This window comes from Pseudopipra pipra, chromosome 4 (assembly GCF_036250125.1).
Source record: "Pseudopipra pipra isolate bDixPip1 chromosome 4, bDixPip1.hap1, whole genome shotgun sequence".
Taxonomy (NCBI): Eukaryota; Metazoa; Chordata; class Aves; order Passeriformes; family Pipridae; genus Pseudopipra; species Pseudopipra pipra.
In genome coordinates this window covers 15,418,952-15,445,252 of record NC_087552.1, presented here as the reverse complement: position 1 = coordinate 15,445,252, position 26,301 = coordinate 15,418,952, and the positions used below count along the sequence as shown (strand labels likewise).

The window sequence follows — 26,301 nt, the reverse complement described above, 5'->3', positions numbered from 1 at the left end:
TGCGGCTCAGGCACCGTTCAGGCTCGGCTCAGCCCGTCCCGCCCCGGCGCTCCCAGCCCAGCCCAGCCCTGCCCTGCCCCGCACACGCCCCCGCGGCGCTTCCGCCCGGCACCGCTTCCGGCTGCCCCGCCCCAACCCGCCGGCCGCGCCCATTGGTCCTCGGCCCTGCCCATCACCGCTGCCCCGCCCACCAGGGCACGGAGGAGGGGGATCGGCGCGGCCATGCCACCCCCCCCGCGGGAGGGTTGGTCTCTTCCACCCCCGCGCCCCCCCGCCCTGCCCCGCCGCAATGGTCTGTTCCGCGCGGGGAGGGGGAGCTGTATCCGCGGCTGGAGATTGGGAAGTGCGTGTCAAGGGAGCGTGTGGGAGTGGCGGGAATAGCGGGAAAGGCAAAGGCAACCGGTCTAACCGCACAGCTGAGCAAAGCCCCTGCCTCCAAGGCCTCCCCTGAGGGCAGCCCAGGGTGAGCGATCCCCTGGAGGGGAGGCGCCTCGCAGCGCCCGGGAGCGGGTTGTGTGACGTGGAGAATCCAGCGGGCATGCGAGCAGTGCAAAAACACGTGTTAAACTTCAAGGATTTGTGGGACGAATAATGCAAAATACGTGTTAAACTTCAAGGATTTGTTGGACTGCCCCTTCCCCCAGCCACCCCCACCCCCAGCTTCGGAGGCGCTGTGTAAAAGCTGCTAAATCGCCCCTTAACTCCGCAGCGGTCACTTGGGAAAACCCGGGACCTCGAATGCGGAGCTAAATTAGGACCGCAGGTGGTACAGTCTGCCAAATATTCAAGGGACTGCTGCTGTTTGGAAGGAGGCAAATGCAGGTTTTAGTCAAAGGCATGACTGAGTCGTGTGTGCTGGAAGAAACCCCATGGAGTAAGAGGTACTAAGGAATAGGGTCTCATTTTTCTCTCTAGTGATAAATTCCTAAGGGTTTGGGGATTTTTTCCTTCCCTTCCACCTCCCCTCGCTTTCCACCATGAAGTTACCAGTGGTGCCGTGGTGTACTATTCAAATAGTAAAGCTACACGGTTTATTGAATAGTTGCTGTCTCTGTATTGTGGGACTGACTGGAAGCACGTTTTCATTGGATGTATGCACGGTTAAAGGAAGTTTCCCACTCAGAAAATTCCAAATCCCCAGGACTTGTCAGACTGCTTATCCCAGATAATTGGTAGTATGAGGCCAGATTCCTGTTTGTGAGACCTTTTCCCTTCACACGCTGCACTGATGTGGCATCCAGTACTCCACAGGATGAGGCAGAAGCTCATCTTGGAAGTGTTCAGGAGTCTGAATCTCAGCAGCCCTGACCACCTTAAGTAAAAAGCCTGATACCCCAATTGCCATTTCTACCATTTTCTACCAGTCAGTGAATTAGCTATAAATTCAACATTGAAGTTTAAGGGTAAGAAACATTTTAAGGGAACTGAAAGATCATCCCTGTGTTACATCAAAAACAGAAGTTCAGCAGGGGTAAGTGATTTGCTAGAGGTTATGGCAAGTGTGTGAACAGAATCTTATTCACTGATACTGACACTAAAGAACAGTTCTTCCCAAACTGTTTTGAGCTGAGATACTACATTTCTATATTGTATTACCAAGTCAATACTAAGATGGCTGTTCTATTCACCTTTGTTCTTTGTATGTGACCTATTCTTGACAAGATGATACAAGAAATAGGCCAATTAGAAGCTAACAAGCTCAGTCGTATTGAATAATAAAAAGTACGTACATATACAGTACATACATATAAAAACTTTTTTCAAACAGACACAAACACATATGATGGTAACATATCCATAATTAATATCTCCAAAATGACAAACAATATTTTACACCGTTACGGAACAAACACAATATTTTTTTAAAGTTCAGGATTTTTTAATTTTTTTTTTTTTTTGATTTCTCCATACTTTGGTTCAAGCACTGGTTTGATTTTTCAGTTTGGGTTTCTTTTTTTTTTTTTTTTTACTTCCCTGAGAATATGCAGCTGAGAGCTGGTTCTTAGTGATGTTTTTGATGCAAGTTCTTGCATTGTTTATACGACTCGAATGGAGCTGGTGAAGGGTCTAGAGAGTAAGTCCTAATGAGGAACAGCTGAGGGAGCTGGGGTTGTTTAGCCTGGAGAAAAGGAGGTTCAGGGATGACCTTATCACTCTTTACAACTACCTGAAGGGAGGTTGTAGCCAAGTGGGGGTCAGTCTCTTCTCCCAGGCAACTAATGACAGGACAAGAGGATGTACCTCAAGCCGCACCAGGGGAGGTTCAGGTTGGACATCAGGAGGAATTTCTTGGTTGGCCAGCACTGCAATGGGCTGCTTAGCAAGGTGGTGGAGTCACAGGCCCTGGAGGTGTTTAAGAAAAGACTGGATGTGGCACTCAGTGCCATGGTCTGGTTGACATGGTGGTGTTGGGTCAAAGGTTGGACTCGACAATCTCAGAGATCTTTTCCAATTCAATTGATTCTGTGACTCTGTGACTCTCAGGCATTCTTCACCACTGACTGCCCTAAAAAATCCTTGGGGAGAACTTAAACACTTCACAAACTGAAAATCATTGGTTTGAGCTTATTCAGTCTTTTTCTGTCTACTAGTGGTTTGTGTGCTTGCCTTGGGCTCCAAAGGAGGCACCTTTGCCAGAACAAGCCAGTCTCTTTGTAGTTAGATTTCTTAGAAAGCAAAGCTTAACACAATTGTGTCACTTGGTTACCGGCCTGGCCTCCTCCTCTAGTGAACTCGAATCTTTTAGACAATTTCAGCCAAATCTGAGTTGAGGGTCAAAGCCCCAACCTCCAAAACCTCCTTTAAGCTGTGTGAAGACTGGTAAAGGCTAAACAGCTGAACTAGTGCTTACCTCTTCCCTCCTGAAGGAAAGAGCCTCATTTTCTTGATGCTGCTCACCACAAGCAACTCGCTGGCCAGCCACTGTAGAGTGTTTTTAAATAATATTCCATTAGAATAACTTTGGACTAGAAAACCTAATAAATCTTTTCAACCCTGCTGTCTTTGATTTCCTATGATGCTCTAGGGGATTGATACACTAGGCTGAATCTATGCAAGAAAGGTAATAAAGTTGTTAAATTGAGTACCCTACTCCAATGGCACTTGTTACATAAAGCCATACTGTAAATAAATATAAATCCTGAAAAAAAAATGCATCTCTCTAAATATATTGTTTTGAATACTTTCAGAAAGTTTTCCTACAAAACAAAAGTAGATTTTTTTTTTTTAGCATAAATCCAAGGCTCTAGGGTATTTTAACAATCTAGAGGGAAAGCAGGTTTTCCACCAACTCAAGTCAAAATATGTGAGCAAGTAATATTCAGGTAACTTTGCAAAGTGCCAGCACTGTACTAGAATATGTAAATAAAAGTTTCTTTCACAAGAGAGGTGAAAAAAATATCATTCCATTCTACTTAGCATTGGTAAAGGCTGACTGGAAAATTGTGCATTGTGTTAAAAATACAAAAAAAAAAAAGCTGTGTCTGCTGAGAACTTGCTTAAAGTTTCATTTAAGCAACTTTAACCAGAAGTTAAAAATGGGGACTTTCAGGAAAGACTAAAGTAATTGTATTTAGAGAAGATTTCAAGGAAACATGATAAATGTGTATCAGCACAAGTGTGCTGAAACTGTGACAAGAGGAATTGTGTACACTTAAACAGTGAAGTAGTTTGTGGTTTCAGTGATCTCCACTGTTGAAAGTTCTTTTGGGAAATCTTCCACTTCATGTCCCAGGAAAGATTCTGGGGTTTGGTCAGAAGAGGCACTGTTCTGATTTGCAAGGTTCTAGTCTTGTGTTAGGAAATCTCCTTTTTCATTACTCTCAACTTTTAAGAGAACTGAGGGCATGTTCTGTCTTTGTTGTACCAAGCTTCCTTTGTCAAGAACTAATTCTGCTTCTAAAATAACTTCATAAACAAAAACTATTTTGTTACAGAAATTAATATGAGTTAATAACAATATGGCCCTCAAATGTAGCATTGTTGTGAGCTGAGTTACAAATATTCTTGTTTCTCAGTTGTGTTTCAGTAACACAGGAAACAACTGTACGGAATCTCATCCTCACACATAGATTTTATAATTTTATAATTTATAATTTTTCCAAGTATTTTGCCATGAAAAAGTCACCACTGACACATAAGAAAAGGGATTGTTTTCCAAACTGTTGTATGGGTTGTCAGTGAACTATCAGCACTGTGTGGAACTAATTCCATCTCCAGAACACACGTAATCTTCCTTGTTTTCAGCAAGAAGCCACCTGTGAAGTATTGGTAAAAACCAAACTGACAGAGTTCACCTTCACTAACTATTAAGGCTTCTAATCCTGGAGAAAAGAGTAACAAAGCTACTTCCCAGAACTTGGAGATAACAGCTGTACTAGCAGCATTCTCTGCTACTGGAAAGACTGATGTGAATTATTGTTGATGTCAATCATTATGTACATTCTGCTCTCATGAATTTCAGATTTATTTAAAAGAGAGTTATGTCAAAAGATAATAAACTGGGATTATTCCTTAGTATATGGAATCCTATAAATAATTTACTAAAGTAAAATGGCAAAGAAAATAGACTATTTTATAATTGTGGTTGGAAAACTGTGTGGTATTTATTATTCATGAATTATATTTTTATTTGTATGCCATTTTGTTTCATAGGTTTCCTCATCTTTTGTTCTTACTTTGTATTATGCAAGTGATAACTTAGTGATAACTGGGCTGTCCATCTTGCCCGATCAGAATTTCACTGTGAAGTGGACAGCAAGGATTAAATTCAAATTCTCATATAGTGAAAATCACAGATTTCCCCTCACCTTATGGTGGCATTACTATCAGCTCTTTGGGATGCACATCCAACAGCACACAGCTGATTAGTTCACACTCCACTCTGGGGCTTGCTCCCACCAGCAACCTTTCTAGTGTGTTTTTATTTCATTTTATTAAAACTTAATGAGAGTTAAAAACTCAGTTTAATTTCTTTTTGCCTGTCCATCATCAATTTTCTGTCAGAGCACTGTCATCAGTTCTGACATTGACTTTTGCTATGGGAATGCTGCCACCACATTCTGATTACTTCCTTGGTTCTTTTGCAGACGATCATTGAAGGGAAAGGCTGTTTTTTGGATCCAGAAGCATCTGTGACCAGCAGTTTGGATGGTAACTTTTGGTGTGGTTTCTTTGTTTTTATGGTTACTGAGATTTTCCCATGTTAGCTTGCTGGGGACTCGTTAGCTGCCTCCCATCACTAGGCTGTTTGGCACTTTAAAACGTGAGCTCCTCTTGCAGTGAAGGGAATTAATGGGCATCTATCTTTGCTTGACAACGAGTTTTATTCATTTATTTTATGTATGATACCTCAAAATATATTTAGCAACGTAACAGGGTCTGTATAAAAGGAGGTAGTGAACATGAAATAATTAAACCCTCATAAACAGCTCCTCAGATGGGCACATCTATAATTCGCATGAAAGAATGGAAAGAATGTGTGCCAAGTGTTTGAAAACTCTGCAAGATTATTCTGAAGTCTTCCTGCCACTTGGCTCTCAAAGGAAGGATTTCCCCATAGAATTCTGTAGTATAAAAACCTTCCCAACATTTTATCAGAAACCACTTGCAGTAAAAAACAAACAACACCTAGATTCAGTTTTAACTGAGACAGTACAGCTCTCTGCTAAAAATCCATGCTCCAGGTGAAGGGCAAATCAAAATTCACAGAGTTTTGAGATGTTTTCTGCAAACAGGAGGAATGTTTGGCATGATTTGTTAAGGAAGCACTTATTTAATATCAGACTGAGCATTGGAACAGGTTCCCTGGAGAGACTGGAGTTTCCATCCTTGGAGATACTCAAGACCAAACTGAACGTGGTCCCGGACAACTGACTCAATGTAGCCCTGCTCGAGCAGGAGGGTTTGGACAACATGACTTCATAAGTCCCTTCAAACCTCCAATTATGGCATTCATAGGAATAAAATCGATGTCAGAATAATATGGTGGAAAAGATGCTGCTCAACACCTTCTCTACAACAAAATTTTTCAATTCTGACAAATATTATATAAAAAAATCACTCCCATACCTCATCAGCTGTGAAGAAAGAAAACTGTCATGTGAGCCATGACAAGAGGTCTCTTCCAACTACAGATTTTTTCATTAAGCATAAAAATATATTTATTTATTTATTTACATAAAAAAGCATTACCTGAAGAGCATCTTTTCTGCTGAGAAGTTATGTGCCTTTCTGTTGAGCAGTTAACAGATTTTTACTGACAACTCCTTATGTTGCTGTTTTGTTTACGACAAGGATTCCTGAACTCTGGTAAGTTATTCCAGAAGATGATCTGGCCTGGTAAAGAAGCAGGCAGTACCATTGTTTAGGTTGTATTTGCTGTTACAGCCACTGTCAATGCTCATTTAGAAAATGTTTGGGAACTGATAAAAAACCCTCTCTGTTATCTCTTGCCTTGCAGCTACAGCTTTAAAACACGGTGTATGTACCCATCTGGGCTTGTTAACAAAGGTGAGACTGCTGGAGCCTCTCTCTTCTTTTACTCCCCTTCTTAGGAGAGAATATGAGAGACCTGCATGTGTTCCTCAGCATTACAGTGAATGATGGATTCGCCTGTAGATGGGGCACAGGGACTATTTCTGGGTAAGTTTTCATCTCAGCCAAATTAAGACGTTAGCACACTGCCAGTAACATATTGAATGTGAGTCAGGCAGCAGAAGACCATGAAGCTAAACTAAGAAATGGGGATCCTTTTTAACTGAGTTCTGATTTTTGAGCCTTTGGAAAACTCATATATTAGTAGCAGAAATTGTGTTTCCCTAATATAATGATTATAAACAGTTTGACCATGCACAAAATATCAAAAATGCATCAGGCAAAAAAAATTACCCTAGAATAACTGAAAGTGATTCAAGAAGGGGAAAGAAATATGTGAACCCAAGTATGAGGGAAGAACAACATGGAAGGGTCAAGTCCATTATCACTGCTTTCCCTCCTTCTCGGTATCAGGTTCTGCTGTAAAATTGTGCTTCCTTCTGATTATTACTGCCACAGCAGGAGGCTGATATTCAGCAGGAAAATGGAATAGAATAGAATGGATTATTTCACTTGGAAGGGACTTACAACAATTAACTCCCTGATGACTTCAGGGCTGACCAAAACTTAAAGTATGTTATTATGGGCATTATCCAGATACCTCTAAAAGAGTGACAAACTTGGGGCAACTCACTAGGAGCCCTGTTCCAGTGTTTCACTACTCTCTCATTAAAGAAATGCTTCTTGATATCTAGTCTAAACCTCCTCTGATGCAGCTTTGAACCATTCCCACGTGTCCTATCACTGGATAGCAGGGAGAAGAGCTCAGCACCTCCCTCTCTACTTCCTCTCCTCAGGAAGCTGTAGAGAGCAAGGAGGTCACCCCTCAGCCTCCTTTTCTTTCAAACTAGATAATCCCAGAGTTCTTAAGCTCTCCTCATAGGGCTGAGGTCACTTGGTCTGTTCAGCCTGGAGAATATGAGACTGAGGGGAGACCTCATTGCAGTTACAACTTCCTTGTGAGGGAGAGGAGAGGCAGACACTGATCTCTGCTCTGTGGTGACCAGGGACAGGACCTGAGGGAATGGCCTGAAATTTTGTCAGGGGAGGTTTAGGTTGGGTATCAGGAAAAGGTTCTTCACCCAGAGGGTGGTTGGGCACTGGAGCAGGCTCCCCAGGGAAATGGTCATGGCACCAAGATTGACAGAGTTTAAGAAGTGTTTGGACAATACTCTCAGGCACGTGGTGTGACTCTTGGGGATGGTCCTGTGCAGGCTAAGGGTTGAACTCGATGATCCTTGTGGGTCCCCTCTGATTCAGCATATTCTGTGCTTCTTTGATTCTGTGATATCCCTTCCAGACCCCCTTTCACCAACAATTCAGCCTGTAGAGCCTGTCAAGGATACAACATTCCATTCACAGGTCTGCTCCTTTAAGAGATATACATGTTACCTGATATTTCCTACAGAGAAGATATAAGTTATAAATATGACAATATCAGAGAGTGAGAAAGATGCTGAAAAATTTTGCAGCTATGCAAAATTGTGAACTTGCCTGGGAGAAAATATCTTAAAAGTATGTGGGTATCCCATATTTCACAATCTTTCACATAATAAGTCATTTAAAAATCTCTAAATGGGGCTCTTACAAACTGTAACATGATTAAACAGCATTTTATTTCCATTTTCTCTTGATTTCTGTCTGCTTCAACAGACAGCTTTCTGATTGTGCTGCATACTTGACTGGCAAAACCCCACATTAAAATGCTATAATAGATGCATTTTTGATGAGTAAATGTGTAGTTTTATTAACTAAGTACTTAGTAATGTGTATAGCCCTTTGCTCATATTTCTCAGGTAAAGCTGCCCAGATGAAACTGAATTTGTTTTTTCCTATTGGCAAATGAAAAGGACAGACTACACTACCATTCATTGTATGTTCTGCCTAAAAGCAGCTAAAATTATACATATCCATCAGCACATTTTTACTTTAAAGATGTATGGAACCAATTTTAAATTATTCCGTGTCCCTGAATTATCTCAGTTTTACTAATTGGCACATACTTCCAAATTCCCAACCTCATTCTTAGTTTTTCCATATAAGGAAAGAAGAAAAGTGCATACACTGAAGGATATCAGAAAAGTCTTTATGCAGCTGTGATTGAGGTGTGTGTAATCCAAATGTGGAATTGTGTGAGTACCCACTAGGATGTGCTGTCGGCCTAAAATTGGAGCTGTGGTATTTAAGAGACTGAAGTTTCAAAATTCTCAAGTGTGATGTAAACATAACCCCCGGGGTATTTTCATTTGGAGATCTCAGAGAAGAAGTACAAAATATAGGGGTTTGTAAGGAAAGGCATGCAAGTGGTTGAATGATAGGCAAATTTTCCTATCTTACAATTATCCTTAGCTGGCATACTTGAAAGGAGAATTTACTCAGAGTGTCACAGCCATTACCATATTCAGTAAACTGAATATCTAACATTAGAACTTTTATTGCTGGAAATAATTGTTGCAAGGTGTGATCTCTGCACTAAGACCTCCTGTGTGTATCATATGTGCAATACATGCGACACCTTTACACAAAAAGACATTACGTGTGTTCTATAACAAAGTACTTGTGTTGCTTGTTGTGAATGTAAACATATATTAAACAGCATTCAGCTAAGATTTGTGGATTTAAACTGATACACTGAATTACTGGCTGTAAAACAACGTACTTTATCAAGATGTAGAGTTCTGAAAATTGATACGATGTAAATATTTGAAACACGGTCGTTCAAGTTTGCAGTTTGTCACGTCAGTAATACTGATGTGTTTTGTCAGTTTTGATACTTTACCCTAGAAAGGATTTCATATGTTAGAATTTTCCAGCACTTGTGACTTTATAGAGGCTAACATATTTTTAAGTTGGGTATGTAGAAAGTAGATTGATAAGCCGTGCAAGAGAACCTCTGGAGGGATCTGTTTGAACTGTTCAAGCACAGAATGTGAAGGAGTTGGTAGCTGGCACTCCTTTCAAGACAGTTCTTGTATAGAATATAGTTCTTATAGAATTCCTTCAGCAACGAAAGGAGAAAGAATCCTACTGTTTGGGGTTTTTTTTCTTCCGGATTTTCCAACTTAAAAACCATAGCAGGAGCGTAAAATGTTAAAGATTCCTAAAATACTTCAATGTCTATGCAGTACAGACAATGCTGCCACTGGTAGTGATTAAGTGATCTAGCAAGCCTTTTCTTTAATTTGAGTGATTTCCTAACTGATGCATCAGGCTTGCATAATATTAAATACAGTCTTTCCAGTCATTGCTTTCTAAAATCAGACAAAAGCTGAGATTTACTGAAGATAAGTTTTGGTCATGCTTTCTCAGTTATTTACCTATCAGTGTTGCTAAGTCTAACAGAATTGTAAGGTAATGCTGCAAAGTTTTGTGCATACTTTGAAAAAAACCCAATCTACAAATTTAAAAGAAAAAGTCTTTGGTCAATTAAAATGTGTCTACATAACAACTCTTTCTTCTGAAGAGTAAGATTTTTACTCCTTTCTTCTGAGAGGCATGAACTAAGTTCTAGTCTGAGAGCCAGGAATTCCTCCATTCTCATTCTGATACTGACTCTGTTGCAGCCTGTGGCAATTTATCACAATTTTTTGTGTATGTAAAATGGAAATATTTGCCCAGGGGCAATATGAAGATTAATTACTTAATATTTATAAATTGTTCTGAAAATCAGCATTATGCAGATATTATGATTATTTCTGAGCCATGGATTCTAATCTGGGATGAGACACAGAAAAGGACATAGCTGATGCTCAAGTCAGGTGGAATTTAGATGCCCTGGGTCAAAATTGCAGTCCTAAAAATGTTTACACATCTGCCATAAAACCCTGGAGGTACGTAAGGTTGACTGGAAGCTCAGGCAGTTTTTATTATGAGGTGCATAAAGTACTCCAGCAGTGCTCATTCGTGCTCTCAAAGGTACTTAAGCCTTAATAAGACTAAGCAGTCTTGTAATTAACTCAGACTAATGCCCAGTAGGTGTCCAGAAGTGAAACATTCCCTCACATGTCTCCCTGGAGAGTTCAATCCAGTAGGTGAGCTCTGAAAATGCAACAGCTGGCCCCACAGCGGAAAAATCTGTTTCCCTTCAGACTGTAGCTCAGGGCTTAGTACAGACAGAAATATGGATGAGGTCCAGGTTCAATTCCCTTGTCTGTCTGAAAGGATTCCACCCCTCCTCTGGACCATGCTTTAGTCAGCAGGCAGAAGACTTCTTAGAATGTGGGAAAGATTCTCTCATCCTCAATTCCCTTTTCCGAAGAAGATGCTCACTATTCACTGTCAGCACTTAAGTCTTGCAGTTGTGGCACATTGGTGAGAAAGAGGAACTATTGTGAAATTTTACAGAAAATAGAGAAATACTTAGTCCTGGATAAGTACCAAAATAGTTGTAGGAGCAGGGACTAGAGCCTAGGGTAAAGTGCTCTTCAGTGAGTGCCTGCTTGATTAGTCTGCTCCTTATACAACAGGATGACTTTTGTGGGTGCACCGAATGCAAAAGCCTTTCTTCATGCACTGTATAAAGATTCTGAACTCTGGATTCAATTATGCAGACCAGGAAGATGAAAATCAGATGGTGTGGTACTTGGGAGTGCAGTGCTTTGTCTTTTTCTAGATCTCTCCCAGGTCCAGCAATAGGGATCTGCCAGATACAACTAAACAAACAGGATCTTCCTCCCTTTCTCTCTTGCTTCATTTCTGTTTCTCTCTGTGTTTGTCATCAGTCCTTAAAATGAACAGATAAGAAGCATAGTCTGAGCCTGATCTTCTTCTTCAGAAGTCAAAGAAAAAATCCTTGTGATGTTAATTATATTAAAATTAGGCTCTAAGTATAAGTGGAAGAAGATTTTTTGGAGAAGTTTCCTGTATAGTACCCATTATACCTAAAACCAATGCATTTCTGCTGGGATTTGTCAAAGCTGCTATTCCTACCAAGTCAACATCTGTCTCAATACTTTAAAACAGATTAATTTAAAAGGAATTTTGTAGTGATTTAAACTCAAATTCTCTGAAATATGGTCTGTTAATTGACTAAAAAGACAGCTAAAAAGGAGAAAAATAAAAATAAATATACTTTTCTTTCCAGAATACATGCATGTTTTTGCTTTTATCCTTGTGAGAATATGTTTAGCTAACACATTTGTAACAGCTTGTGTATATGACTAGGCAGTCAGTGTGGCACAAAACTGTACAGACAAAGTTTTCACTTTCTGAGAAATGTTGGTATAAAGAAACATGAAGAGTTGGAGATGAAATGGACTTTAAACCCTTCCAACATGTAAACAGTAATGTGACTGGAAGATACTTTTCACACTAAATAAACTTCTGCATTTCTGCATACAGATAGCTATTAACTATTAGTGCAAAAAACCCAGTTTTTCAATAATCATGAAGAGCTATAAAACCAAAACTTTGCCTTCTAAAGCAGCATTTTTATTTAAACATGATAATATTAAAGGCTTTTTTTTTTTTTTTTTTTTTTTTTTTTTTTGTGCTGCAGCCTAGAAAAATTCATGGAACAGACTGAAAACCCCTGAATTGGGCCCCTGGAAAAAAAAAAAAAAAGCTTTTCCATATTTTAAAGTGGCTTTTTAGGCCTCCTGAGTCTTTCTGGCACATCATTCTCAGACCCTTATGGACTGGGATGCTGCCAAACAGCTTTTTTCCCACAAAACTTTAATAAACTTTGAGTGCTGGACAGAAGAGTAGTGCAGTTCCCAAAGAGAGATTTCACTACAGGATTCCAAAATGTGTACAGTATAGAAACTAGCCTCTGAATGAACCCAGCAAAACTTTTCCTTGGAGTTCTTACAAATGCAAGAAATTTGGTTCTGTGTCTTACACTGGTTTAGCATTTTGCTTTTCTCTTACCAGCAATGTGATTCCCAATATTGTTTTATAAATCAGATGTGCTTATTCTAATGCAGGCATACTTTCTTTTTTTTTTGCCAGACATTAAGACATACTTACATTTACTTACAACCGTATGAAAATATTTCTAACTATGAAGTGTTTAGAACACACTACTCAGAAGAAGAAATGTACGGGGGGCATCGTGGGCCAAGTTCAGCTCTTAGTTACCATGAGTAGAGGAAGTGAATCCAAGCAAGTCTGTAGCCTTTTTCTGGATTGTTATCCACTGCTGGACCTTGCCAAAATTTAGCATCATCTAATTTTCCATTAGAAACAAGAATGTCACTGCCATTGAAAATGAAGCTTTTCTGTATAATTGCTTTTTCTCTCCTACACTTGCCTCTAACTCCTGTGCTACCTGGTGTTTGGGGTTAGCTCATTTCATGTTCCAGATAGGCATTTGTTTGTTCTGTGTGTGCTTGAAGTAGTTCAAAGCTAAAGCATTACAAAATTTCCTCTGATGTATTTTGAAGGAAGGCCGTAGGAGATGGGGAATAGAGAACTACAGCCAAAAGATCCACATTAGTCATCTCAGACTCCCAGTCAGTGGTACAGCTGCTACTCCAGTTGTGGGGCAGGAACCCTGAACTTGATTGTTTCAGTTAATTTGTGCAGTGTTCATATATCAATACACATGGAGCATTTCTACATCAGGGGGTCATTATCACAAGCTTGGTCCTGTGTTCTGAGCCAGCATTCCCAGGTGCATGTGAGCCAATCTATGGATTTGTGTGGGAGTTGCTTTCACATAATTTAGAACAAAATTTTGAATCAAATGGTTAATACAGTTCTGAAAGGCACTCAGACAATACCTGAAAGAAGACATCAGCTTGTCTCTTAAGTATCTTGTCCTTACCCTGCTTACTCAGGCAAAGCTTCCACTGATTTCCAAGAATACAGTTCAGTAAGTAAAACAGCAGTTAGTTCCATGTGCTATGAGCTTTGCTAGAGTAAAGAGAACATAATTATCTTCCAAATTATATACTTCCCTTGCAAAACCGTATTTTTATTTACTTCCATGATTCTGCAATAATACATTTTGTAGACAAAGTTTTCCATGCTTTTTCATCCCTGAGCTGTTTCCTTTTGGAAAGCTTAAAGGAAAATTTATTCAGCTACGGTTACAGATATAGTTTAAGAAAAAATATATAATCAGCTTCAGAAATGTACATTTCTGTGATTTTGCAGTATTCAGAAACCAGTCACTTCTAACACATTTACACTTCATAAATTGAAGTAAGCAAGGAGAAATATCTTTGGTATTTGAGATACAGATGCAAGGTCCAGAATAAGTTTAATTTATGGGACTCTGTGTGCAACTGGGGAACTTACAGAGGCAGGTGTGAACAGGGTACACATGTGTTCAGTACATATATAGAATCATAGAATGGTTTGGGTGGGAAGAGACCTTGAAGATCGTCTAGTTCCAACCCCTGTGCCATGGGCAGAGATGCCACCCAGTAGACCAGTTTACTCAGGGGTCCATCCAGCCTGGTCTTGCACTGTGAAAGGCCTATTACTCTGAGTATTATCTGAGTTTAAGAACCCCAAATACAGAAGTTTTAAAAGGAATTACAGCGAAAAACCTCTTCCATCTTGAAAATAGCACAGTAGAACTCAGGAAAACAGACAAAAGGGCAAAAGATCATCAATGTTAGGGAACAGCTTTCATACAACATATGAGTAAGCAGACTAGTCAGCCTGGAAAAGACATTTGAATCTATAAACTCGTGAGTAGCAAGGTAATGAACAGCAATTGTTTGCTGTCTCTTAATACAAGAACCAGGTGATATTGAAGGAAATGATCAAATGGCAAGTTCATAGCATAACAATGTAAGTTAAATCCCTGTATTCATTCCTCAAGATGCTATGGATTAACGGATTCCATAAGCTCAAAAAGATAAATTCATGGAGGAATACCTATCATTTACCCAAAATGTACCCATTCTCACCTCAGTTTGGTCAAGGCTTAGGCAGTCTACCAATGCAGTGCTATTGTATGCTTATCCTGTCCTTACACCCTCCCCTGGGTGTCTGCTGTTGGTCCCCATGGGTGACAGGAAGGTCTGACTCAGGAAAGCTGCTTTAGGTTTTTAGATCCTTTTGATCATTAACACGAAGAAGGACTGCTCATACATGTACCAAACAGAGGTGAGTCTTGTGCTGGACAGAAGTGTCTTAATTTTACATGGAGAATTCTAATCTATTTTTATAGTATTAATTTTTCCTGTACCGTTTTTTAAAAAACTACATTTGCTTTTAAAGGACCTCTCAAGAAACAGGCTTGTTCACTCCCTAAACTACGTGCTACCAAAACTGAATGTTTCAAATCACAATTGTGCAGTCTGAGTGCAATTATTTCACATACAATCACACTACAGTCACATATTAAATCCATATCTTCTGACACTTAATGTCTTTATGTATTAATCCCAAACTGCATTTCACTTTCTTGGTGCCATATTTCAAGTGCAAACACATCACTTACTTGGTGATCACAGTCACTTGGAGGTCTCTTTCCATGATTCCATCTTCCCATTAGAGAGTAGTTTCTGATTATCTTCTTTAGATGAATCCCTTTCCTTTTTTACAAATTGATACCATTTATCTTCTGTCTGTATTTATCTTTTTAGGGTTTAATCTGTTCAATGAATTTATTATAAAATTAAATTGATTTACTGTCTTGTTTATAGTAAATCCATCATTTTCTAAATCCTTTTGGGTTTTTTTAAAGTAATACTTTTAAAAGGTGTCAGGCTGATTGTCCTAAAACATAAATTCTCTCTAGCTATGCTGGCATTATGAACAATACAGCAAGAGCAGTAAACTCCCACACTGATAAATTCCACACATTGCTCTGTTAATACACTTCAAGTTTGACTTGAAAGGGCTTTTTCTAGGCAGTCTTTATATTGGTCAATCTTTATATTGGTAGAGTTTCTTATGCAGCACCCTTTCAACTCCACAGATAGAAACAAATATTTTAGGTTTGGGTTTTCTTTCTTTTTCTTGTAAACATGCAATTTTGGGATAAAAAGCTAGTTAGGTTCCTCTTTAAGGAGAAATTTTGTAATTGGAGTCCAGAAGAGATTTTGTTTTCTGGATCTTTGTTTCTTCCTTAAAATTCGTAACAAAAATCATGACTGCCAAAGCTATGCTTGATCTAGTTCTAAATAAATTCATTTGGGTACCTGTAACCATTAAATGCAGTTGTATATCATATTGTTTGCTGTGCTGCTGAGCAACGTTTGGGCTGTCTAGGCTGAACTTTTTGTCTGTGTACTGAGATTACAAATACTGAATCTAGATTAAAATTACTTTGGCTATTTCTGTTTATATCTGTAGTTTGACAGTTCTGAAACTAATCCATTGCAAATTGGACATCAAAGACCCCTATACTATGTATATCTAAAAGTTTAAAATGTTGTTTATTACTTTAGTGTAAGAACTGCATAACACCTTTTGGTTCCTTGATGTGAGTCCTAAGTATTCATCTTTTTATTGATTGTGATTCGGAAGAGGCTTTGAGGGAAAAGTTGTGGAAAATTCATAGAAAACTTCTCTTGAAGATGGAAAGCTCATTTCAATACCAATATTTAATTGCATTTTCCCCCATTAATTTTACACTGTTTCCTATAATTGCCTGCCCTAAAACTGTTACATTTTAATCACTTTCTCTTCAGGAACTATATGGACAATTCAAAGTATGTTCACACTGGAACTTTTGGTATAGGGGAGTAATAGCTTAGGCCAACTTTACACCTGGATAACACTGGCATTGGAAGTAGTGGAAGCAATCAAGAGTTCAACATAAGTTAATTCATCCTGCTTATTGGCACTGATAAGTCATGGATAAGAAAGTATCTCCGAAAGAAGGACAGGATAATAAAAAAGATGTCAAGAGCAAACTGTAAGCACAGAGTCAGAGAAACTGGAATTTGGAAATTTTCAAATCAGATTTTCAAATTTTCAATTTAGGCTCAATTGTCAAATCCCAATTTCTCTAACTTGTGTATTAGACTATTCACATAGACTGGAATTTTCAACCTCCAATTTCTGTAACTTGTGTATTAAGCTATTTTGAGAAGGTTTCTTCGGAGTTGTCAGGGTTCTGTAGAGTCTGGATAATGAAAAGTAGTTAACACTCAAAATGCACATCAGTACTCATCATCAAACTTGTAGTACTAAACATTATAAACTTTTGGCTTTAGTGGTTCATAAAGTTGCTATGCAGCCTATGTTGCCCTGGGCTTGCAGAGCATAGTTCTGGGGAAAAAAAATTATTACAGTATTTATACAACACGTAGTTAAAGTAGCATTTGGAATAGATTTTCAGCTCCCTGGTGAGCTCAAAATCGTTCTTGAATTTCATTGTTTGTTTGGATTGGTCTCTCCTTTCCATTTTCCATCTCGACACCCACTGTGACAAATTGTTGTTAAAACGTCTGGAACTGTGAACCAGTTCTATGGGTAGCACGGCAATTCGGGTTACAAAGTCGTGCTGAGGTAACCTTGCTTGAACTAAGACATAAGCAGTATATTAAATTAGTTATCTGTATTCAATTTGGAGACTCAATATGGAAAAAGTTATCCAGTTATCCAAAAAGTTAAGCATTGTGTGACATTCTTGCTTTCGGTTCAAGGGACTGATTATTGAAATTTATGATCAAAAGTGATCTACTGTTACCAAGTGGATCTTTATAAGAAGTTTGTCAGGTCGGCTTAGTTATAGAGAGCTCCTTTTCTTGTAACATCTAATTATTTTTCATGTAATACATTTTCCATATTATTTTGCTTATTTTATTTGCATACACAACAATGTTTACGAAATCCCATACCCGTGGCAAAAAAACTGCAAAGTGGGAATGACTGTACGTGACAGTTCTCATGCAGTGTTTAGTTAGTGCAAACTGTGTTTTCCCAGAGCCTAGAAAATACATCCTTAGAACAGCTAAATATGTGATCAGCTAGAGAAGATGAAGTTTTCTGAAAGGAGGCAGATCCTGTATATGAGGAGAATTGCAAGGGTTTTCAGTTTGAGTCAGCAGGGTAAACCCCCACAGAGATATCTTTCTCTTGTATATATCAAATTCTTGGAATACAGCATGCTACATCCCCTGCAGTAATAAATATTGATTCCTCTGACGTAGGATTACTTTATTTCTGAGAGATAAGTGCTCACACTATAATATGTCCACTTTGATTTCAGTCTAGGCCAGAATTGTTTCAGTAAAACTGATCTGCATAATTGCAGTGGGCATGTCAGGGATCCATATTGTTAGGATGTTCCAGGCAACAGTACATGCCCAATATCTGCCTGAACTGTGAAGAGGACACATGCAATAAGGGCATTGACACAGATCATTCTACTGTTGTATATGCAATAACTGGTATGAGTTACATCTTGGAGGAAGGAAAGGATCAGGACAATACTCTGGATCTTCAGAATATCAGTGTTCTATTATGCAGATTGTTCCTTACAAGCAGACAATCTTCCTGTTGTCCTGTTCTGGCCACCTGGCTCTGTTGGTGGGGTGGTGTGAGGGGAGAACCCTGTTACCCCTTTCTGTTAAGCTGATTTTATGGGAGAAAAAAGTGTGCCTAAGCTTCTTCCCCCCACCTGAGCATATGAGATGATAATTTCATAAGTATTCATCCAAGGCACACAAAATCTTTCACTTTTCTCCTGCTTAGCTATGGTGGGCTTGTCCACAGTGCTACAGTTGCCATTCCAATGGGCTCCATCAGACATTCTGACTGAAACCCCAGTCCTACTGAAGTGAGGAAGTGGAAGCTTTATATTTTACTTCAGTAGGTTCAGCATTTTATCCCAAGTTACTACTTGAAACCTGACATTACTTTAATGTCTAGTTTTAACTTCAATTGAGGTAATACCTTCAGCTGACAAATAAAATAACATCCTTCCTAGTTTTTTTCTTATTTCAATCAGAGTAGATACATTCAATTCTTTTGTGAATTATAATCTTGGGTAAGTAAAACTAGACTGGCTGTCTTAACATTTTCATACTTACCAAGCAGATTAAAGTAAAATAAACCAAAACAAAATTGATAAAATATATGGAAGTCCTTAGCTGGAAATATGAATTAGTTGGATATCCCATGTCAGAGATACGGTTCATATTTAAGACCAATTATAGTCTGAAAAATTTGACAGTCTTAAAAGTGAATTTGATCTTTCTTTAGCTCCATTTTTATACTGAAGTTGTAGCCCATGATTTTCTTTGTAGATCAAACTCATGCCTTTATCCCAGTGGTATTTCAAATATAAGCTTAAACAACTTTGGGTGTCCAGGCCAAAATTCTTGTATTTGTCATCAAGTGAATTTAACCAATTTTGAAATTATATACTGTGCTAGTCTCTTCTCTAGAATATTGAATATTGAACAAACTTTGATTGTTCTGAATGTATTAATCCTTTTCTATTTCTTAACAAGCACTTTTATGTGAAAACATTTCGGTATTTGATTCACATCTTTGGTTATCACAGTGTACAGTCATATGTGGTATGGAAGTGCTCATAGTTCAATTACACTTTTATTTCTGTTTTATCTCTAAATAGCTCACATTTTTAAAGCAAATGGAAGATCAGTTTGCTGGGTTTTTTTTTATATTAATGAACTTTATATGGAAGAACAAATACTGGTTAAAGTTGTGTGCAGGCAATTTCTCATATATACAAATGATCATGGAAAGGAACTAATTCAACATTGTATTCCTTGAATTTGGAATAGTCCTTGGTGTTGCAGTTGTTGCAGTTCATTTGTGGTACAGGAAAGCCAAAAGATGCTGGATATTATGAAAAATGTTGGCCAAAGACTTTTCTGCAGGGCAAGAAGGCAATGTTAGTTAACAATCAACAAGCATCTCCCTTTCTTCACAACTATATCTGAGTTTGAGATGTGTCTTGAAATTAATACTTTAGAGAAACATTGCAAGGAAATCAAAGAATCTTGCATCGGAGAGATATGTCTTCCTAATCCCCAGAATTTAAACCTATTCTAGTAGTGTGGTTTAATTGTGCTTCTGTATTGGAATATACCATGTATCTGGAGATGAATGCTTCATTCATACTGGGCAGACATTTGAAAAAAAACTAATCCAAATGTATACTTTATTCAGAGTCAATACCAAGGAGACCACTGTACAACAATTTTAGAGGGAAAAGACAACAAAAATTTTAGACACGGACAGTTCAATAAATATGAAGTGTGGCTACAGGATGGCACAGTGGTGTCTAGTAATGATGAATTTCTAATCTTCCCCTCAGTTTAAAATATATAGCAGAATGCATGTTCTCTTGGATGGCTTAGAAATGCTTCTCATTAATTGTTTTGGATGCTTGATTCAGTAACTTGCATATTCAGTCTTTTGACTCCCAAGGACTAAGGCAGTGTGAGATTAAAGTAAAAGACTTATTGTGAGATGCACCAAGTTATTTCCAAGTCACTGACTTCAGAGCAGTTTGCAGACACTCAGTTTCTCTGAGAAATGTGGGCAGAGTGCTGCTGAACTACAGATGAAGTTCTTTTTTCTTATCAGTTGTAACACTTATTATGTTGAGCTTTATTATTGTAATAATAAGCTACTGTACTAATAGGACTAAAAACTGTGACAGAGGCAGTGGTTTCTGAACAGGGAAAAAGCTGATTCTAGATGAGATACCAGAGGTCAATTAATTTTGTCTTCCTTTAAAGAAACTGGAGATGACCTACATTTTTTTATTTAGTTCTTATCTTCCTTTCCCACACTTGGACTAATGATAAGTTGTGTTTCTTTTAGAGCCCCATTTTAAACATGCCTGGTTTTGGTTGTTTGTTGGTTTTTTTTCCCTATGCAACTTGAGAGCTGTTTCTGGTCTGTACACTTTTTATGTGTCTTCTTTTACTCTGATTTTGGAGATAATTGCCTTTATTTAGTCCCTGAAAGAGTGAGGAGCGGAAATTAGGAGTACTTTGCTGAGCCAAGCTTTGCACAACTGATTGTCTGGAAGAAACTCTGCAAGGCAATGTTAGCAGGCAGTCCTGGTGTTTCTTCTAATGAAAGCACGTGCTTTGCCTCGGGGGCATTTGAGCAGAAATCTGTTCATAAAAGTGCAGCAGAATTTGAATTTGTACCATGTCTTCTCACAAACTGAAACCCATAAGGCTTCACAGAATCAAATGATACAGTAACAAGAGTGCAGTGAATATGTAAATGATGAAAGAGAAACAGAAAAAGAAACCTAAAAATTTTAAAAGTAAGTAATTCTACAAGCAACAGAACTTACAAATACTGGCTTCCAAGGATTTGTGTGTTGAAGTTTGATTCTCAGATGTCTTACAGGTTGCAGGCTCTGATCAAGGCTTTTTCTGCATCTGTAATGTTCATAACATCTTTCTATCAAGCAAATTTATTCAGTAGGTGTAAACTACATTTCAGAAATTTTCTGCATACAGCACAAGTAGAATTTTGTTCTTCCACCCATCCTGCAGTTTTGGTGAAATTCTCTGTGGCTTCATGGTGATGATAACTGTTCTGTAAAATGTATTGAAATGGGATAGGGGTCCATAGTTGTTTTTGAAGGATGCAGGGAAAGACAGGTAAACACCTGAAATATATTCAGATATAAAGGTTGCATAAGTATCTTTTCACAGAACTGAGCTAATAGTTCTGTCAGGTGAGATTTATGATGAACCACATAAGCACTTTTTTGCAAAGCACAGGAGCTGGCTGGGTCAGGTCTGAAGCACAGTTTCCTGTGTAAATAAATAGATACAAACATACATAGAAGTGAAAACCTATGTATGGTCTATCTTTGAGGCAAATAGGTATCAAATATATCGAAGAGGAAATATTTACTGAGGTAGTTTGAAAAAAAAAATGCATCATGAAAATGAGGAGAATAGCTGTATTCTAAAATTAAAGAAAACTCTACAAAGTGTTTGAAGTTGGGATATGAGACTGCCAATGAAATTTTACACTGATTGGACTGAAAAGAGTAGTAAATTCTGAAGTCCACAAAAAAAGATGAATGTGGTAGTTAAATGGATTTTGATTACAATGAACAGATGTTACAAAAAAGCTTATAAGTTAATCTGTCAGCTGCGGAGAGAAGCTGAACTTGGTTTAGCTGAGAGGAATGCAAACAGCAGGCATAAAAACATCTATGAAAGTAAGAGGAGGATGGAAGGATACTTGTTGTGGAAAGCTGTTCTGGTGTAAAAGAGAAAGCAGCTTCTGTGAATAACAGAGGAAAATCCCAACTAAATCTACATTGGGTTTGATGCACAAAGAGAAGAGCCGGAGCACCTTTTGCAGAAATTGGCAGCAAAAGGAAAGGTTAAAATTCAAAAAGGTTTAATTTCAGCATTGTGGAAAACTGTTGATTCTTTTGGAAAGGCAGCTTTTTCACAATACTAGGAGGAATATTTAGTATTCTGAGTGGAAAGAAGAAGAGAGAATTAAGGAAGTAAATACCTTAGCAAGTTTTGGAGAAACAGTTCCCCCCTCACCACAGCTGCCACATCATAACACCCTTTGTCCTTACGAGTGGTTTGTGAGTGGGAGCAGCAGCCACCACTGAACATACAAGAGCAAACATGGCAAAAAAGAGTATGACACCTCCTAAGACCTCAATTATTACTGCTATTTAGACTCTTTCTGTCCTTCCACAGTCTGGAGGAGGTGACATGAGGATCACTAATTGGTTTTTGCAGGCTTTGATCCGTAAGTAAGCTTAAAAAATAATTCTAAAGGATTCTAAAAAATGCCTCTCACAGTATATATCTATTCTCTTTACTCTCTTCTTTCCTTTAAAAAAGTTTAGTATTTCACAATGCTGCTGCTAAGGCCAGTCAGCTCTTTGGGGAGTAGGAAGATGGTTTTTCCATCTAGGCTGAACTGGTTTGGAGTATGCTTTGTGTGTGCACATACACGTATCTTTGCTACAGGAGAGAGCCAACTATTGGGTTGAAAGCAATAGATGTTGGAATGTTAATGCTGGAAGGAAAACTGTTTGATTTTCATGACTCAAGGTTAGCATCAGTGCAGGTAAAGCATAAAAATGGGCTGTTTCAGGGTCTGAAACTTTCAGGTAGGTGGGATTTTTTTTTTTTGTAGAAGAGCCCTGAAGTTTCTGACCTAGGTTGTCTCTACTGCTCACAGGTAGAAATATTGTCTCTGAGCAATCACATGATTAGTTTGCTGGTGTATGATTTTTTTGCTTTATCCACCCATCAGATAGATAGCAGAAAAGGAGAATGGGCACAAAACTTCTTCCTGCCTTGAAATAAAGAAGGGGCAATTTACAACTTAAATCCATTCCTCATGTCTGTTTTCTATTTAGCTTTTATCATCTCCTCAATATGTTCTGTCAAAGAAGCAGGGAAGGTTTCAGGGTGTAAAGACACTCAGTAACTCAATCTTTTTTACTCATTTACTATGATTTTTTGATACAGTTTGAGGATGAAGTGTTTTGAGTAAAATTCAGCCAAGTCTCATTCCATACCATGCTCTTAGGCACTACCACAGAGCACTGTCAGAAGACTGTATTTAGGTTTATAACATATGAACATAGATTTATATGTATTTATACACGCATATATGTCACAGAGACAAAAGCACACAAAAATACATAGACCAATTTAAAGAACCTTTTTTTAAATATACTTTGAAAATTTGTGTGAATGTAAACATTGGGGGAACTCGTGCAGCAGAAGCCACTGTAGGTGCTAGCATTTTGACCTCTTAAATAAAAATATGCAGGATTATATCCCTTGAAATGAAACGGATGTTTAAGAATTTGTGGAATTTTGATTACTGCTTCTTAGCCTAGCACAAAGGATGCTGTAAATTGCCTAGCAGATTTGTGCATGAGACATATTATATATGGCATCATGCTACTTAATTCCACTCTTTAGTGAAAGGCTACCTATTAAAAATTTTTATAGCCAAACAAGGAATCTCTTGCCATGTAGTCTTAATGGATGGAAGTACTAAGGAAATCATCAGTTTACGTGTATGCAAGCAATAGTTTCTATATATTATTAATAGCATTTGTATGGTTAACAATGCTGATAACCTATTAAACCCCCTTAAAATCTTTGAACATTGTGTAGACAAAGAACTCTGTAAGCAATAAGGCACAAAGTATCCTTCTGCACATCCAACTGTTCTGGACTTCCACAGTTCTACATTCACTAAGACTATAACCTCATGTTCACAATATGTAAGTAATGTTGTGCATAGTTGCTCTGGTAATAACTGTATTCTCAGAACTCTTTGGACAGCTTTAATAATGCTTCACTCTGTTCCACTGACCCTCATTTGAACTTAGATTTAACACAGCTATAGTCTAAATAGATTAAAAGGTTCATATAGTTTAAGAATTAACATGGTAGGTTAATTAAAAACACATTGTAAGGTGCCCTTCTGTGAGCATCTTTCATTCTTTTTGCTGATACAGATTATGTTTATTTTGTACAGAGCATTAGAATAAATAACACAGTATAGTACTGTATTATTAATACCTTTTTTTTGGTATTAATCTGTGCTTAAGTGCCAAATGTTGATGCTATTTAAATGGTATCTTCCTATATTTGAATACTGAAGTGCTACAAATGTGAACTGCCCAGGTAATGTCCTGACCCATTGTAACATAAGTAAATAAAATGCTGATGTGGACTAAAACATTTTACGACATACACCTGAAAAACAGCAACAACAACAACATGCAAAACATACTGGGGTTTTTTCCATACTGGTGCATGGAATATATCCACCACACAAATAAAAGTTAAAAGACAAATGGGCAGAGAGAAAATATAGTCACAGATAGATTCCATTTTGATATCTTCTGAAAAATTCCAGAGTGATTAATTCTAGGTGACAGTCAGGCGAAACGATTGTATTGTACCAGTCACAGACACTGGACAGTTCCTGCCTGGTTCAGAAGAACAAACCACCTGTGCAGTTCAAGCCAGTTTTTTGGTGTCATAATCACATCAATATCATTTCCAAAGGCAAAATCATCATCCAGTGGATCTCAGTTCACAGAACATCACAGTTATAGTCAGTCCATCTACTCAGTCACCTCTAGAATTAGGTACAATGGTGCACATGTCTGAATTATTATGGAACAGTCACTGGGCTTCCTGTTGCAACAGCTTCGTAGTGACTTTTTTTTTCCTGTTTCATTCCAAAATGGTATGAGAGTCCTTAATTTTCAGTTTATGCTGTCTTTATGGCTGCTTCGATCTGTATTGTGATTGTTTAATTCTTGATTTTTCCATTGAATGCTTGTTCCGTTCATAGGCACTGAAGTCACCAGACTCTTAGATTGGGAGCAGCAACAGCAAAGACATGACTGGAAATAAATTTAAAAATAAATAAATAAATAAAAGTTTAAGACAAATCTATCAATTCTGTGCAGATAGACAGCCATGTTTTTCATTTAGAAATGAAAAGACAATTCTAGCTGAAGAGAGTGGTAGCTGCATTCAGAGAAATTTTCATCCTAGAATGCAAACAATTCTTGTGTTTAAACATCACAAATGCAGCAAATTAGGCCCATCCTGTGCCTCTTATTTAAGAAAAACTTTCACAGTATGAAAATGGAAATTTATTAGACTAAGGTAAATAGATTGGGAACTGACAGAATTCAATGCACATTGTTAAGGGCTGGGTTGATGTTTTTTCCCCCTCTTTATCACTGTACTTCAAGCTTGGGGATCAGTATGCTGCTTAGCATGTAGGAGAAAAGAAGAAAATTCCCCAGCCTGTGACTTGGGTCTCTTCTGTCATCTTAGAGAAGACAGAATTGTTTAGGAGAAGGGACAGTGAACATACTGAGGTGTATCATTTGGCACAATTAAGAACAGAAGGCCATTCAGGACCACACTCCCAGGTTGTTCACAGGTTGCTGTGTTCAGTTGTGTCTTCTGAAAGGAGCAGAAAGGATTCCTCAGCTATCCTCCCATCCCTTCACAAAAACTAATTCTGTGTCGATGGAATCTCTGCTTGAAGGGGAGGAGTCAGGGCCTCAGAGGAACAATGCCAATAACAGCAGTAGATCCATGGCTTCTGTGAACTCAACGAGAAGGGGGTGTTGCAGAGAGGTAAAGCCAGACTTAAGATATAGGTACGATCTATCTATGGGTGGGTATGTAAAACAGCAACAGAGGCAGGGTGAGAAACACAAATACAAAACTGAATTAATAATTAATGACCTTGATACTAGGAGGCAAAGGGAAAGCTGTAATGAGAAGCTGGGAAGGATTAAAAAAATTGCTGAAAATTCTTTAACTAGAGTTTTTGGGTGGCAGTTATATTTGGAAGGACAAATGGGAAGAATGAATTAACATCATGAAGAGCAGCCTGATAATGCCCTCTGTTACTTCTCCCTTTCACCTGAGGACAAGTTCAGGCCTATTATCCTCTCCACAGTTCCCAAATGAAGTAGGGGACAGTAAAAAGCAAAGCTGACTTCTTATTTATCATGTAAAAATAGTCCCTTAAAATAGTTTGTAAATCTGAGCAGGCTATAAATGACAGGTATTGCCTAGTCTAGAAATTCATTGTTTTTTTCAGTAGCTTGGGTTCTGCCTATTCTCAGACTTAAAGTTTAGTGCTACAGTCCTGTCATCTTTTGTTTTTCTTTGCGGGTAGTTATTTTAGTCTTCCTTTTCTGTTTCATTCCTTTCTTTACCTCTCATTTTTTTTCTTCCTGTATTGCCTTTACTAAGGGGACAAGGACTTGCAGAGGCACATTGTCACAAAGAAATTGTTTTAGCCTTAAAA

The 26,301-nt window shown here is 38.2% G+C and overlaps 1 protein-coding gene and 1 long non-coding RNA gene across 3 annotated transcripts in view; one reads left to right on the top strand and one right to left on the bottom strand.

Annotated features, from left to right (window-relative positions):
• Positions 1-215: 215 nt before the first annotated feature.
• LOC135412816 (uncharacterized) overlaps positions 216-26,301 on the top strand; it is a 106,283-nt gene continuing 80,197 nt past the window's right edge. Inside the window, exons 1-3 of one of the 2 annotated variants that reach the window (XR_010429964.1) lie at positions 216-881; positions 5,088-5,151; positions 5,784-5,981. This is a non-coding gene — a long non-coding RNA (uncharacterized LOC135412816). Of the gene's footprint in view, positions 882-5,087; positions 5,152-5,783; positions 5,982-26,301 lie in introns of those variants that run through there. The other variant, XR_010429963.1, reaches the window with a different exon arrangement.
• The window catches only part of EDNRA (endothelin receptor type A), a 32,237-nt gene continuing 28,861 nt past the window's right edge, over positions 22,926-26,301 (bottom strand). Inside the window, exon 8 of the mRNA XM_064651730.1 lies at positions 22,926-24,868. Coding sequence (XP_064507800.1) covers positions 24,728-24,868 — 141 coding nt within the window. The 3' untranslated portion in view covers positions 22,926-24,727. The remainder of the gene's footprint in view (positions 24,869-26,301) is intronic.